Genomic DNA, 17,281 nt, shown 5'->3' on the forward strand with positions numbered 1-17,281 from the left:
TTAGAATAGTTTTTGCCCTGTTACAAAGGCAGCAAGAAATTAACATTTCCTCAACATAGCACATATGTTGACATATTTGCCCATGGCAAACATGGCAAATAACTGAATCGACTTCATTCCAACCATATGGCAGTACAGTGTGCGTAGCACATTAAAAATTAAAATAGCAGCATTGCACTGTTTGTAAGTGGCATGCACTGGCCTGTCTTTAAGCACTGGAGCTTCATATTGATGTTACAATGTTTGTACGATATAAGATTCAAACTATCAATACTACATTCTGTAAATTGGTAGGCTAGCTTTAGACCACAATATGCTCACAGCTATGAGTGAGAATAGTATTAAGAATGTCTTACAGTACTGTACATTACTCTTCCAATTCACTGTTTTCTCTACTCCCCACATCACCATATCGTAGTTTTAAGCATTATTTTGGCATTTTCTATATCAGGTCATTTGGCATGACATCATACTGTACTTACATGGAAAAGTGATGTACGATAAATGATGGAAAGGAAGTCATTTTCTCTAATGTTCTGTAGTCACATGATGGGAATGATAATAGTCATCAAAGTATGAAGGCTTTCACGGATGGTGTCAATATAATAAAAATCTTCCGGGCTATTATGCCGTGGTCCACTCCTCTCATTTAATGATAATAGTGTTCAGAATTGTTTGCATGATGTGCTTATAGTTCATTAATACCATACAGTATGCACACAGAAAAATATGAACCTCACAATGATTTCACACGTTTATTGGACTGCAGAACATAATATTGGTAGGGGCAACTGATTCACTTGGTACGCTATAAATGTCTTGGTAATATAGCATATTTGTAATATTCTGTGTTCTTAAAAAAAAAAAAAAGAACAATCTAAAGTCCTTGCTACTAGAGTATATCTGAGAACCATTCTCTGAAAATATGTTAAATATGCCACTGAAAATAGATAGTTTGACCATGATGTTAAAACTCAAGGAAAGAATAAAAGCTTGAAAATATTAGAATTAAAACTTAATGTGTTACACATAAATAACTTTCTAGAACCTTACTAACTATGCATACTCTGCATTTGGGATAATTTTTGCTCTGTTATAAAAGAAGCAAGAAATTAACATCTCCTCAACATAGCACATTGATAAATTCCTTGTAGGGCTAGAGACAGACTACAATATTTCACTGTAGAATGATAAATTATTTACTGGGACTTTTTTAACACTGCTAACAGTAAAACAAATCCTTCCTGAAGCTTATTGAGGTTATTCCTGGGGTCACTGGAGCCACCATGCCTCATTTTCAGTTTCATTATTAACAATCAGCTGTCTCAAGAAACACTTCTTCTCTATTCATGATTGGACATGTTGCAAAGACAAATCCAAACATATTAACCCTAGATTGCTTAGGGAGTCAAATAGATACTTACATTTTTATATTCACTTCATGATAAAGAGACAGAGAGTGAATAAATATGATGTGTGTTTCACATCTCAATTACTGTATATGTTCTTAAAAAAGAAGTACAGTAGTATTATATTCTACAAGCAAATCTCATAAATACACAAACTTATGATAAATTATTTTTACTTACCTAATAATGCACAGTATGTGAGAATAAAGCCTACCATAGAGTTGGCAAAACTGGTAAGACAGACTCCTGCACAGGCTATTCCACAAGCTAGCAGAGCAATTATTCTGTAACTGAACCTTCGTAGCAGAGGAGCACTTAGCAAACCTACAAAAGATGATTATTCTTTTTTAGTTTTCATCAACTAAATTATGGATTTGTACAAGATAAGAAAACATATGAAGGTTTAAGGAGTAAAAGAAAGTAAAGGCTTCCATTATTCTTAATATCAGCACTGCATGGGATAGAATAGTTGTACCAACCAACCAACCAACCAACCAACCACCCACCCACCCACCCATCAAAGATCTACATTTAGGCCTATCGTCCATATGGCAGATTCCCCATCAAATAATTACCTAGTCTTAAATGATTTCAAAGTTGGAAATTTATCAAACGTTTCCCTTGATAAATGATTTCAATTTCTAATTCCTGTTCCTATAAATGAATATTTGTCCCTATTTGCCCTCTTGAATTCCAATTTTATCTTCATATTATGCTCTTGCCCACCTTTAAAATTTACTCTAAAGCTTATTCATCAACTAATGTCATTTACATGCCATCTTTCCACCAACACCTTGGAACAAACCGCTTAATCAAGCAGCTCATCTCCTTACTCCCAAGTCTCCCCAGCTCAAGGTTTTCAACATTTCTGTAATACTGTTTTTTAGTCAGAAATCACCCAGAACAAATCATGCTGCTTTCCTTTGGATCTCTTCCAGTTCTCATATTCAGTAATCCTGGCATGGGTCCAATACAACCATACTCTAATTAGGGTCTTACCAGAGACTTATATGCTCTCTTTTTTACATCCTTACTACATAATCATATCAAGAAATCTGTAACCTTTATTTATAACCTCATTAATGTGATTACCTCAATAAGATCGTTCTTTATATTGACACCTAAATATTTACATTGATCCCCATGAGGTACTTTTGCCCCATCTACACAGTGATTAAATCTCAGAGGACTTTTCCTCTTAGTGAAACAAACAACCTGACTTTTCATCCCATTCAGCAGCATACCACTGTCTCCTGTCCATCTCACAACACTGTCAAGGTCTCTTTGCAGTCACTCACAATCCTGTAACTTATTTATCTATACAGTAAAACATCATCAACAAAAATCTTTATCTCTGATTCCTCTTCCTTAATCATATTATTTATTACATAAAACCACAGAATGTCAAGGTTATGTACAGTATACAGACCACTGAGACACATTCCTTGGTTATACATATCACAGAGTTCAGTGTCTATGCATTTTCAACAGACGGAGCAGTTCCAGGTGAAGTGCTGTTATGTCTAGAAATCTAGGATTCCAGAAAATAAGATTTCTGAAAGGTTATCTCTCTGAAACCTTTCAAAGAAGTTGGAAATTTATCAAACATCTCCCTTGACAAATTATTCCTATAAAAGAATATTTGCTCCAATTTGTCCTCTTGAATTCCAACATTATCTTCATTTTATGTTCTTTCCTACCTTTAAAAACTCCACTCAAGCTTATTTGTCTACTAATTTTATTTCAAACCATTTCTACATTGACAGCTTGAAATATTCTGTTTACTCGAGCAGCTCGTTCCCTTACTTCTAAGTCTTTCCAGTCCAAAATTTGTGACATTTCTTTAAAATGTAACATGAAACTTTCCAGTCTGTCAAACACACAAAATTTCAAATAAATTATAACACTATAAACATACCTGTAAAAAACACACACACATTCATTCTACAAGAACATCGTCAGATTCTATCAAACCACTTAAATCATGCATATATATGTACAGTATTATTTACGATGCATAAACTTGTCAATGATAGAGAGTTAGGTGATAATATGAACAAGTATTAACAAATAAATATTCAACATGGTAGGCTACTTACCTAGACTGCCGAAGTTAATCAGTTTTCTCCAAACACTATTTCAGGCCTTTCACTTACTTGTGTTAGGCTCCTCACTTTTATCTATCCTAACGGACTTCCCTTAGTCAACTCTTGTTGCTTTCCGACCCCGACAGTATTAGAGCATTCAAGACCTAGGGAGTCTTTCATTTTCATGCACTTCATGGTTTTTGTCTTTCTTTGGCCGATATCTTAATTTTTTGAAGTTTTGGATCCCTTCCATTTTTTCTCTCCGATTAGTGGTATGTAGATTATGGTTGCCTAGTTGTACCACCACTTTGTATTTCAGGAGTATATAGACTAAAATGTTCACAATGTAATTATTCATATGTTGGACAGACTGGAAGGAGCTTTATGACAAGATACATGGAACATGTTAACACGGAAAAGCATAGGAAGTACTCAGCGATGAGCTTGTATATAAGGGAGACTTGTCACTGATTTGAATCTTTAGAAAAGGATCTAGCAATAATTAGGAATATAGAAAAAAGGAAGAATGTTAAACGAGCTAGAAAGCCTATATATCTATTTAGATCAGACATCTAACAAAGATCAGAATCTTAAAGATATCACAGACATTAAAAGTATATTACATGAATTAACACCTAGATTATTAAATACAGTTAGTTCATATAAAGTTAGGATCCCTAATATATATATAATTCTTTACGCTCTAAAGCTCCTTCTGTCTCTCCAAATAGTAGGCCCGCTTACATCAAACTTGATAACTCTGCCCCTTCGTCAGCCTCGACGCAGATAGCTCCACCCATCCCTTCCTCCCTTCCATACTCCTCAACCCCTTCCCCCCTGAGTTCACTACTGCCTCTGCAGCACAGATACAATATGAGAAACAGAGCCAACAGAAGAGTGCTTACTGATATAACGGAAGGTAGTGGGTAACTGTTCATACAAACACGTAAGTCCCCATTCTAATACAGCCAAATAGAAGGACTCTCTCTCTTTTTGTTTACAACTTTTTAAAGACTTTCTTTTCTTCTCCTTACAGAGAACAATAATTATTCCAGTAGACTATTGTAAGTTCTTGGCATAGGTGCTCTACAAAATTATGTCTACATGACGTTCCACATTTCTCACGATCGTATACTGAGGCTTCAATTTCCATATTATTTACAACTACCCTTCGAGTGTTTTACTATCTTCACATTAATGACAAATGCACTGACCTTGACCATGTCTTTTGCAAGACATTTTTTACGATGTTGGTGATATTGCTTTTATTTTGTTAGAGAAAAAATGTATGTCCTATCGCATTAGGAGAAATAACAAAGTCAACTGAACCATTCTAATAGAACTTCAAAATTTATATAAGAAGAAGTTTTAGTCTCAGACCTAATGATTTTAGAATGACCATAGAGAGTGCTCCATTGATATTTTACCATGATTTTATCAAATGCTTTCCATCTTCACATTATGTGTACCAATATTTTAAGTAATAAGGTTACAAGACTAATTTTCTAGCTTCTTTTTTAAATATTATGTGTAATATTTTTAATGTTGTACTACAGCTGAAGATGCCCTAAAAAGGGTGAAACATGTCCCAAAAGTTTTAAGGGTTAGTATGTATTTGTAACCACATATAAGTGGACAAAAAGTATTGAATAGGTGGATTAATAAATACCTTCATTGGTTTTTAAGACATACCTCTTAGTCGAACATCTCTTCTCCTTACTCCCAAGTCTTCCCAGCCCAAAGTTTGCAACATTTTCATGACACTACTCCTTTATCAGAAATAACCTAGAACAAGTAGTGCTGCATTCCTTTGGATCTTTTCCATTCCTTGTATCAAGTAATCCTTGTATGAGTCCCATACACTGGAACCATACTCTAGCTGGTATCTTACCAGAAACTTATACATCCACTCCTTTACATCCTTACTACAACCCCAAATACAAATTTATTTAGGGGTTGTTGTAAGGAAGTAAAGGAGAAGTCACATTAACAGAAAGATCCCAATTAATTAGAGTATCGTTCCCTAATTGGGACCCTCATCAGGATTATTCATTTGACAACTGGAAAAGAACCTAATGAAAGCAGCATGATTTGTTCTGGGTGATTTCTGACAAGAGCATTTAAAATATGTTCCAAACTTTGGGCTGGAAAGACCCAGGAGTGAGAAAATGAACTGCTTGATTAAGCAGTATGTTCCAAGGAGTCAGTTGACAGATGGTGTGGAATGACATTAGTAGACGAATAAGCTAGAGTGGAGTTTTGAAAGGTAGGAAAGATCATACAAGCCTCCGTGGCTCAGACGAATAAGCTAGAATGGAGTTTTGAAAGGTAGGAAAGATCACTGAAGCCTCCATGGCTCAGGCGTCAGCGCATCGGCCTCTCTCCACTGGATACCGTGGTTCAAATCCCGGTCATTCCATGTGAGATTTGTGCTGGACAAAGCAGAGGTGGGACAGGTTTTCCTCCAGGTACTCCAGTTTTCCCTGTCATCTTTCATTCCAGCAACACTCTCAATTAACATTTCATCTGTCAGTCATTTATCATTGTCCCAGAGGCGTGCGACAGGCTTCCGCAGCTGGCCCATTTCCTATTCTCGCTGCTAGATGGGAGCTCCATTCATTCCATTCCTGACCCGGTCAAATGACTGGAAACAGGCTGTGGATTTTTCAGGAAAGATCATAATATGTAGATAAAGCTGGAATTCAAGAGGACAAAATGGAGGCAAATATCAGTATTTGTTTATATGAAGAGGAATTAGGGAGTAGAATAATTTATCAAGGGAACTGTTCAATAAATTTCCAACCTTCTTTTAAACCATTTAAGGAAAGCCTAGGTAAACAATTGATATGAAATCTGCTACCTGGATGACTGCCCTTTTCATTGATTTTGAACACAATGTTGCTGGTTTCATTTCACAAAAAGTCTTGTTTTCATGTACAATATTAGGTGCTAATGGGAAACCTTGTCCCCAAGAGAAATGGTGAAATGTTTACCTTCAGGTGGTGTGAAAATCATGTGATTTCTAATTATGAATGCATTAGAGGAAAAAAATTGCATTTTGCAAGGTGGTCATTATGAGAGTTTACATTTTCATCAAGGCAGACTTTCAACTTGCATCATGACCAGTGAATTTAAAATGACTCACTGCATTAATCATAAAAGTAGTAGTAAACCCTTCAGGATGACCATATTTATATAGTATGGAGCTTCAATCTGTCTTCTTCAAGAGTGGTTAAACAATGGATTGCACTGAATATTTTACAGCACTGAAGAAATTCAGTCAATCTTCATTCTCTGCTCATGGTACAAGTTAAAAGTCATCTTTGATCATTTCATGTACCCTGACAATAATTACTTCATGAAATGTAAATTATATTCCCAACAGATCACCTTCTTATTCAGATGCAGATGCTTCTAGCATCACTCAAACAACTTTCCATCATTCTACTGTGTACAATGTTTTCCTTTAGCAACTAACCCCATAACCCCATGGCACTACAACTCTGATTGGCTTTGGCCTATAAAGAGACTGCTACTCAACCCAAAGGTCTGCAGGTTACGAGGTGATGCGTGACCAGCATGAAGAATTCTTTCAGTCGTTATTCTAGGTATTCTAGACCAGAGCTGCTATCTCACCATCAGAATAATTAGTGGTTAACATGAAAATCTAAATAACAAAATTATAGTTAGTTCTTCAAAATTTTGATCATCGGATATGTAAGTGAATTATCTAGGACTCACAATAATCATGTAAAATATATTTTTCTAAGTAAAATGGTGTATTTAATGTCAAACGTTTCTCTCTCTAAGAGTGAACAATGTTTTTAAATCTGTAATATTAATAATGTATTTTTTTAAGTCCCACTGACTACTTTAATGGTTTTCTGAGACACTGAGGTGCTAGAATTTTGTTCCGCAGCAGTTCTTTTATATACCAGTAAATCTACCAACATGAGGCTAATATATTTGAGCATCTTTAAATACTACTGAGCCAGGATCGAACCTGCCAAGTTGGGGTCAGAAGGCCAGTGCCTACTGTCAGAGCTACTCAACCCAGCTTTCAAATCTGTGTGCAATGCCTCAGTAAATGGCCTGGGATTTTCAGAAAAACACTTGGCACTTGGAGAGTTACAGGTGTCCAGTTACCCTTGTGATAATTTATTTTTTCCTCTCATATACAAGCAAAATGCTATCATATGATCTAAAAGCTGAACAAATGTGTTTTACCAAAGATGTTGACTCAGCAACAATTCAAAAAATACAGTATATGACTTGGTTTGAACTAGATTTCTTTTCTCCTTTTGTGTTTGTCCTGTGCTCCTAGCCTTTTGTCTTTCCCCTTTTCAAATGCTTATCTTTCTGCTCATCCTACACTTCCCCCACCAAGATTGAAGATCTGTCAATATGGCCTCCCAATGTGTATGCAAACTTGCTATCTTGATGAAGCTGGGAAGCAGAAACATATTCATCAGGGACTGAGAATAAATAGATGTAGAAGAATTGGGATTGATGAGGAGAGAGCCAATCTCTTTGAAGATGGCAGTGTATGAAGATATGGAGATTGTTCTTATCCTTTTGTGCCTCTCCCAACCCCCCCCCACACACACACTGACTGTCATTGTGTTTATCCTTTTATGGGTTCCTCTTGATATTCATATCTTTATGTACATTTGTTCACACTGATATGATGAAAGGGCACACAAAGAAAAGTCAGCTAGTTACATATAGTACTCAAATATAAAAGAGAATTTTTAAATGTACAAGTAAATTATACAGTATTAATTTTAATGTCTTCCAAGATGCAAGTTACTTTATCTGCAGTTGACATTAGCTATGTATGCTGAAAAGTTACCTAGAGCACATGTGAATGAGCTGTTGAGATGAAGTAGGAAACTGGTCTCTGTAGTTGTAATGCCAAGCACTTGAAACTTGTCTTCAAACAGGAGCCCAAAACATTGCACCAAAGGTAACAGAGACAACTGAAAAGTTGATAAAAGAATCTATTAGTTGTTGCATATAAAATAGTCTCAGCAACTAAATTTAGTTTATATAAGGCTAGCAAGGGAAAGTATTAATGTGGGCATGTCAAGACCTCTCCTGGACCTTCACCCAATATAAAATATTAGAAGACCATATACAAAATATGAGCTACTCATACAAACAGCAAGGGTCTCATATCAGTGGAGCCCACAAAGGTTATACTCTGAGTGAATAGTTATGTAGGTGTCGTGACGATGGCCTCTCAATGTAAAGTGATCATACTGGCATTATCAACTGCAAAAGCACCGCATCAGGAACTACGCAAGTATTCATTCATAGTATTCACTTTACAGGTCCTATTGCAACATTTTACAGTACCTTTTGAGACCCTTGAAGTGTGCATGAGCAAGTCATATTTTATAAATGGCTTCCTAAGATTTTTATCTCACCATGGTTGAAATTTCAGGAGAGGTTTCAACATACCTAGGTTAATACTTTCCTTGTAAGTTAGGAATAAACTCGATGGATGAAGATGAATTTCTAAACCAGTTTTGGTGGTAGGATCGTATGAAATGAATGAAGGAGGATAAGTTGCTTAAGGGGACACGGAACGCCCTATGCTTACAATGTTAAATCATGCTTCACAAAGGTACATTTTTCTAAAAACATATTACAGCTATCAATTAGAAAATTACACAGCATGTACCTACATATCTTGGCTTGGTACTGAAATAACTGGTTTTGAGTAATATGAAATACTTTCTGATTTTTTAATTATTATTTCGAAGTTACAAATTTTGGCAATTTTTTGCCATGTTTTACTCTAACAGAATACTTAATATCAGACTTACAACAATAATAATTCTTTCAGCATGTGCACAACAACATTAGAAAGTAACTCTGAAAGTTTGAATTCTCTGTATCTCACACAACCTGAGAAAATGTTCCTTATGTATTAAAAAACAATGACTTTCAGGAAATGGACTTTAAAGTCACAGCTTTAGTGCATGCCTGCTCCATAGATTGAATTATCTTTATCCTCTTCCATTTCATCTTCTAGGCTTCTCTTACTAGCTCTTCTGACTTGTCTGGCCTTCTGGTGCAAGTTTTTAACAGCCATTTCAGCATATCTCAGTCTTTCCAAGTCGAGTTGCAGCATGGCGTCACGGGTATGAAAGCCAATGCCTAGCCCCAGTCTTTGCAGCACTTCACATTTTGTGATTATTTCCACGGTTAATGATGCCACATCATCATATACACCAAAATGAAGTATCTTTATTGACACAAACACAGCTTTTTGCAAACGGCTCCATATAATGCTATTTACACATTCATTAGTATAATGTGTGTGACCATGGAAGCATTTTTTCAAAAGGTTGATGTATGGCACATCCCTGAAAATAGATTGTATTTCCTCCATAATATCATATGGCAGACTGTGAGGATGACTGTAAGTTTCTCCTGTCTCTATTCCTCTGTTGAACTTACATCAGTTGTCTTCTCCCCGTGCACACAGTCCATGCTGGAGCTTGTCATCACTTGATGACATATCACAGAACATTACTAGTAGAAGGACTGGTTATTAAACGGTCAGCACAAAGTTCTCTCCAACTCTGGCCTTCTTCTTCGAATGAACATGCTTTTTGAACACTCTAGTATTAACACGAGGCATACTGGATCATCAAAACACAGTAAGAACACCGAAGTAAACAGAAACACATGTCATGTAATCATGTATGTATGTTTAGTCCTCAGCCCGAAGGCTGGTTGGATCCTCAACAGCTCCGCCATCAGCTGTCATAGATGGCCTAGGCATCACTGAAGAGGCGTACTAGGGAAATGAGGAGTGAGGTAGTTTCCCGTTGCTTTCCTCACTGAGCCAGAAGTTGCTATTACATATCAGTCTGCCAAGCCCACCGAAATGCATGCACCAACCGACCCTATGAGCAATATTTTCACACCATTCATAGCAGGGACTGGCTGCAGAAGAAATGGCATTACTAGCATCACTCATACCTCAGTCACTTTCATTTTGTCAAAGCCAAGGATAAAGCTGAGACAGATCAATGAAAGTAACAAGATTGCTCTAGCCCATACCAGAAGACATAGTGCACTGTAAACACTAGGTCCTGCCAGCATCAACCATAAACAAAGCAAACGAATGACAGTCAACAACCAAATCCATGACAATGCTGCCAACAGTGAAATTCCACAGCAATATATTTCCCTCATCTACTTAAATCTACCACTCTATTGGCATATATATAAAAAATACTGCTTCCATCAGTCTAAATGTTAAATTACCTGCTTTGCGGGAGCCTGAAACCTATGCATCATATTATAAAAGAATTAATTAAAAATACTTCCAGCAGGAGGATTATCAAAATTGATACACTATTGGAAAGGGAAATGGTCAGAGATACAAAATTCAAAATAATAAAATAAAAAGTTATTTTTCATTTTTTCGTTCCATGTCCCCTTAAGAGAATAACAGACGCAGTCATGGAGGGTATGAGAACTAGACAGACAATGATCACAATGAAGAAGATGATGATGGTTAAACTAGGTTTTTAAAGATTTAATGATAAGAGGTGTGGAACTAAACAAAGCCAGAGAGCTTGTTGCAAATAGAGGATTGTGTAGATGGTTAGTTAATCCACAGAGGCTTGCAGACTGAATGCAGAAAGGTATAACAGTCTATAAGGAAGATGTATGTCAGTATTTAAAAGGAGACCCATGCAAATTCTTTCAAAACAAGTAAGTAAATTAATTTCAACCTACAATAAAAGAATTCTTAACCCGACCATGCACAGTAACATTGAAAAGTAAGTCTAAAATCTCTTCTCAGAGAGTTAATGAAATCTTAAGCAGCTAAGACCGGTCACACCACTTGAAGGGCAGCTGTGAGAAATAAAAGCAGACTCCCAAATAGAATGCCGCATACTGCAACATTTTCCACAGCAATTTACAAGATCCCTATTATTTAATGTAACCTTCATTTCAGTCATGAAGAGGCCCTTCTTCCATACAATTTAAATTAATCACTACCAGAATTATCACTTTAAATTGTCTGAAAGATTATTGTGACTAATGGATGCAAAACTAGACCAATTTCACAAGAATGATTCTACCTCACACATTCTTTCAAAAAGGTGTATTTTTAAATAGGTATAGCAAGAACAAGTGTATGTGTGTTTTTCTGTTTTTTAAAGACTTCTAAACACTCTTTTATGCACTGTTTTTTCTGATCTTAATGGACATAAGAGCATGTTTGTTATTTATAGGAATCATGAGTGTATGACAACTCTTTACTGCCTTATACATGTCTATTTTTAATCTACTGTATGCTGAAAATAAGTGGCTGGTGATGTTCCAAAGAGATGAAACATGTCCTGCAAATATTTTTGACATTAATGTAATTTAATTTGTTTCTTCTTCTTCAATTGCCATGTCTTCTTAGAAGGTTGGCTACCATTATAGAGATATTGCTTTAGATCATGCAGCACGAAACAGCTCGCTAGTGGAACAGTTGAACTAAGTTTTCAGATTATCAATCCAAGAAAGGCGTCTTCTTCCTGGTCTTCTTTTCCCTTGTATGTTCCCTTGAATAACCAGCTGCAGTAGATGATATTTCTCTCCTAGCATCACATGACCAAGATATTGGAGCTTTCTGATTTTGACAGGATTTAATATTTCCTTTCTTTTTAAGATTCACCTCATTACCTCAACATTTGTGACCTTATCTGTCCAGCTCAACCGCAGTATCCTTCCATACATCCATAACTCAAATGCCCCTAATTTGTCCATTTCTCTTTTCTTTATAATACAGGTCTCAACTCCATACAACAAGGTGGAGAAGACTTAACATCTCAGATGTCTAATTTTAAGATGTAAACCAAGGTCTCTGCTACATAACACACTCCTCATTTTATTGAATGCATTTTTGGCTTGTCTGATCCTGGACTTTACTTCCTCAGTACAGTCAATGTTGTAGTTCACATTTGTTCCTAAATACTTGTATTTTGTCACTTGCTGTACTGTCTCTCAATTGATCATCAAGCTCTCTTGGTGTTGTATTCGGGATACTACCATAAAACGTGTCTTACTTACATTAAGTGTTAAGCCCCATTGGTCACTCAGTTGGTCAGATTCTCTAAGTCTTGTAGACTTTCTGCCAACAACAATGTGTCATCTGCAAATCTTAATTTGTTAATTGTTTTTCCATTAACTTTAATTTCTGCTGTTTCTTCCACTAAAGCTGCTTCTGTTATTTCTTCTGAGTATTGGTTAAACAGCATAGGAGACAGGACACAACCCTGTCTAACGCCACATTTTATTACCACCTTTTCAGAGAACTCCCTACCTTCTTTTATGAATGCAGTCTGATTGTAATAAATATTGCTGATGATTCGAATGTCCTCACATCCAAGTTCTTCTTCCTGAGCATTTGGATCAGGCAATCATGATAAACTTTGCTGAAAGCTTTATTAAAATCCAAAAAGCAGACATATGTTGGTTGATTGACTTCTAAACATCTCTGTGCCAGCATATTGAAGGTAAACAAGGCTTATCTTGTTCATAACGCATCTCTGAAACCAAATTGCGTTTCGCTGATATCCTGTTCTAATTTTCTGAAGATGCTTTGGTGGATAATTTTTAAGAATATTTTAAGAGTATGGCTCATGACGCTGATTGTTCAACGATTGCTGCATTGATGAGCATTTGCTTTTTTCATTTAATTGCTAATGTTATGTACGGTATTGAAAAGGTGGAAACCTCAAGTCTTTTTATTTTGAAGTATCTTACTGTCAAAACTGACCAACAATGATGGTTTCAACACTACATACCACTTACTCAAGCATCTCATCTCCTTACTCCAAAGTCTTTCCAGCCCAAAGTTTGCAAAATTTTTGTAACACTACTCTTTTGTCAGAAATCACCAGGAATAAATTGTGCTGCTATCCTTTGGAGCTTTTCCAGTTCTTATGTCAAGAAGTCTTTTTATGCATCCCACACACGGGAACCACACACTAATTGGAGTCTTACCAGAGACTTATATGCCCTCTCCCTTATATCCTTCCTACAACCCCTAAACACAATCTCATTAATGTGATTATCCCAATGAAGATCATTCCATATATTAACACCTAGATACTTACAGTGATCCCCATGAGGTATTATCACACCATCAACACAGTAATTAAAACTGAGAGTACAATTCCTCTTTGTAAAACTTACAACTTGACTTTTCATCCTATTTTATCATCATACCATTGTCTGCTGTCCATCTCACAACATTGTCTAGGTATTTTTGTAACCAGTCACAATCCTGTAACTTACTATATTTACTACTCTATATAGAGTATAACATCATCCACAAATAGCCTTATTTGTGACTCCAGTTCTTTACTCATAGCATTTACATAAGAAAAACTAAAGATCTAATAATACTGCCCTGTGGCTATTAATACTGCACTGTGGCTATTAACACTGCCCTGTGGGACCTTCCCCTTATTCATTACAGGATCAGGTAGTTCTTCACATACTCAATTCTCTTGAGTTCTGTTTTCTAGAAATTTAGACACTCATTCAACCACTCTTTTGTCTAGTCTGACAGACCTCATTTTCGTCAATAATCTCCCATGATCTACCCTATCAAAAGACTTGGATAGGTCAATTGTAATACAGTCCATTTGACCTTCTGAGTCTAAAATATCTGCTATATCTTGCTGGAATCCTACAAGTTGAACCTGACTGGAATAACCTTTCCAAAACCTGAAATTAAACCAGTTTGTAATTTTGCAAAAATATCTGATATAATCAGAAAGAATGCTTTCCCAGAGCTTACAAACTGACTGGCCTATAATTATCTGCTTTATGTTTATCATTATTTCCCTTGTACACTGGGGCTATTATTGCAACTTTCCATTCATTTGGCATTGCTCCTCCATTCAAACAGTAATCAAATAAGTATTTCAGATATGGCAACAAATCCCAACCCATTGCCTTTAATATATCCCCAGAAATCTTACCAATCTCAGCTGATTTTCTAGCTTTCAACTTTTGTATCCTTTTGTAAATGTCATTATCATAGGTAAATTTGCCAGTATTAGTCACCTCCTCTGTCTTGACATTATCCTTTTATCCAACTACCTTGACATACTGCTCACTGAATACCTCATTAAATTACCTGAAGCTGACTTTCAAAACTTCTACTGTATAACTACAATTAAAAATATTGCAGACTTACAGTATCTTTTCCAAACAGACATTCTTCTTACTCTATAAAACTGTGAATTTCCCATTAAATGTATGACATATAATCCTATCTATAACTCCCATACCATACCCTCCAGAGATATTACAGCATAATTTCACTCAGAGATCGCCTTTATTGCATACTGAATGATCAAGATGCAAATAATCCTAATTCATTTTTTCTGTAGACATGATGTAGGCTTTTGGGCTTATGCTGTGTCAAGAAGACAAGGTTTCTCTGAGTCATCCTATTCTGCAATGTACGAAGGATGTACTTTATTGTTTTACACGTTATTTTTTTATATGTCCAGGTATGGTTCACATTTCACTTTTGAAGGTGGTGACATGTTACTAGTATCTTGTTCCACCATTTGGTAGCAGCACATGCACAGAGGACAACGAATGCACTTGTCATAGCCATTTCATAACAACACTGTCACCACAGGAGCAGACAACATGGAAAGCAACCATCAGGGACAGCGCTATACGACTTGGTTCATATGGAAAGAAGGTGTGCAGAAATTCATCAGCGCTTGGTGGCAGTCTGTGGAGAACATGCGCCATCACAGAAAACAGTTTACAACTGGGTGGAAGGTTGGAAAACAGGGAGCACATTGGTGGACAAGAGAACCAGTTCTGGAAGGAATGTGACAATGTCAACGCTAGCCAACATTGCCCGGATCAAACAGGCCATCCAAGGAAACAAATGCATCACATTTACGGAGATTAAGGCAGCTACAGGAATTAGCCGAAACACCCTGCAGCAGATCGTGCATGGCCACTTACAGTTGGGGAAGGTGTCATCCACGTGGATGCCTACACTCTTGTCTGCAGACGAAAAGCAGAGGCATGTGGACATGTGCAGAGAACTTTTGAGATGCCATGATCAAGATCCAGCTGACTTCATGGCTAGGCTTGTGACTGGAGACATGGCTCCATTACCATGAGCCACAAACGAAACAACAATCGATGCAATGGAAGCATAGAGGCAGTCCACCACCAAAGAAATATTGAACATGAAGAAACCTCTGCGTGGTCGCCATTTTATGGATGTTGCAGAACTGGACACAACTGTCAAGGCATGGGTATGCAGCACTCCGAAATAATGATTTCAGGAAGGTCTGGAGAGACTGACACATCGATGGCAAATGTGCAAACAGTTACAAGGAGATTATGTTGAGAAGGTGGAAGTAACAACTGTTGTATAGTGTACTTCATTTGGGTAGAAAAAAATAAATTGTAAAACAATATTGTACACCCTTTATATGTACCCTTCATCATTCTCAATTCAGACCTATGACTGACACTAGTTTACTTAATACTTGTTTCAGCTATAGTACTATTTCATCAACAACAGCAGATTTCTTTTTTCTGTTATACAGTTTGCCTCACATAGCAACTGATGTAGGAATATAGGCCTATATAACATTAGCAAAAAAATTTATATCCTAGGGGGCACAACTGGTGCAGTGGATCAGCTACTGACTTTTGATCTAGGTGGCTGAGGTTCAAAAACTGGTGGATACGTGGTTGAAATTTCACCAAAAATCTCACATAATGTCAGGAAGGATGTCCAATTTTTCGTCCTACTTTCGATCCATGTGATCCCGTGAAGCTAGTTCACAAGTACAGTTCATCAAACAAGTTCTTTCCTAACTTAGCCTTTATCTCCTCACTCCATGCCCTTCTGCCACTGTCTGCACCTGTTTGTACCAGCAAATTGTTTTTGAAGATTTTGTTCATTTGAAATTTGATTTCCAATGTAGCTTTAGTTACTGTATTAAAACTACATTGCTGGGATGCTGTGAGTGGATGTGTTAAATCTTGTGGTGACTCAGCCCTAAGGGTACAAAAACTGACAACACACATCATGAAAACATACAGAGAAATACCACGGCAAGTCATCTGAACACTTGTTAAACAGCATGCAGTTCTAATGGTGGCCAAACTCCATTTGTAACATATACTAAAGAGTGTCAAATAAGTTCTGACTCATTTTGTCATGTTTTTCATCATTGTTGCTTGCAGTGGATTGTGTGCTTATAGTACACTGACCACTTCACCAATGAGGAAGTGTAACATGCTTAACTTACATGTCATTGTTGTTCACTGTTGACCCTAACTGGCTGGCCATGTTCCATACCTCATGTAGCCATGTTCTGGTCCCTCCATGAATCAAGAGCCAGATGGACCAAAGACCGACCATGGAACACCAGGCAGTGACCGTTCAATGACGACCTCAAACTTGTTGGTCTGTCATTGTACGAAACGGAAAGCTTTGTGATAAACCAACAGCAGTGGAGAGATCTTGTTGCCTGATGTGCGTGGCAGCGCGGAAGGATATGAAACTGAGATTGTTTCTTCTCAGATGATAAAAACTGGGTGAGTTGGCCATGTGGTTAGGGGCGCGCAGCTGTGAGCTTGCATCTGGGAGATAGTGGGTTTGAACTCCACTGTCAGCAGGCCTGAAGATGGTTTTCCATGGTTTCCCATTATCACACCAAGCAAATGCTGGGGCTGTACATTAATTAAGGTCATTGCCACATT

General features: G+C 36.9%; 1 protein-coding gene across 2 annotated transcripts in view; it reads right to left on the minus strand.

Moving 5' to 3' along the window:
• The window catches only part of LOC136858592 (monocarboxylate transporter 9), a 230,363-nt gene that overhangs the window by 65,070 nt on the left and 148,012 nt on the right, over positions 1 to 17,281 (minus strand). For both annotated transcript variants that reach the window (XM_067138264.2, XM_068225629.1), the window contains 2 exons: positions 8,349 to 8,475; positions 1,590 to 1,733 (listed from right to left, as the gene is read on the minus strand). In XM_067138264.2, coding sequence (XP_066994365.2) covers positions 1,590 to 1,733; positions 8,349 to 8,475 — 271 coding nt within the window. The remainder of the gene's footprint in view (positions 1 to 1,589; positions 1,734 to 8,348; positions 8,476 to 17,281) is intronic.

The sequence above is a fragment of the Anabrus simplex genome, chromosome 1 (assembly GCF_040414725.1).
Source record: "Anabrus simplex isolate iqAnaSimp1 chromosome 1, ASM4041472v1, whole genome shotgun sequence".
NCBI classification, from domain to species: Eukaryota; Metazoa; Arthropoda; class Insecta; order Orthoptera; family Tettigoniidae; genus Anabrus; species Anabrus simplex.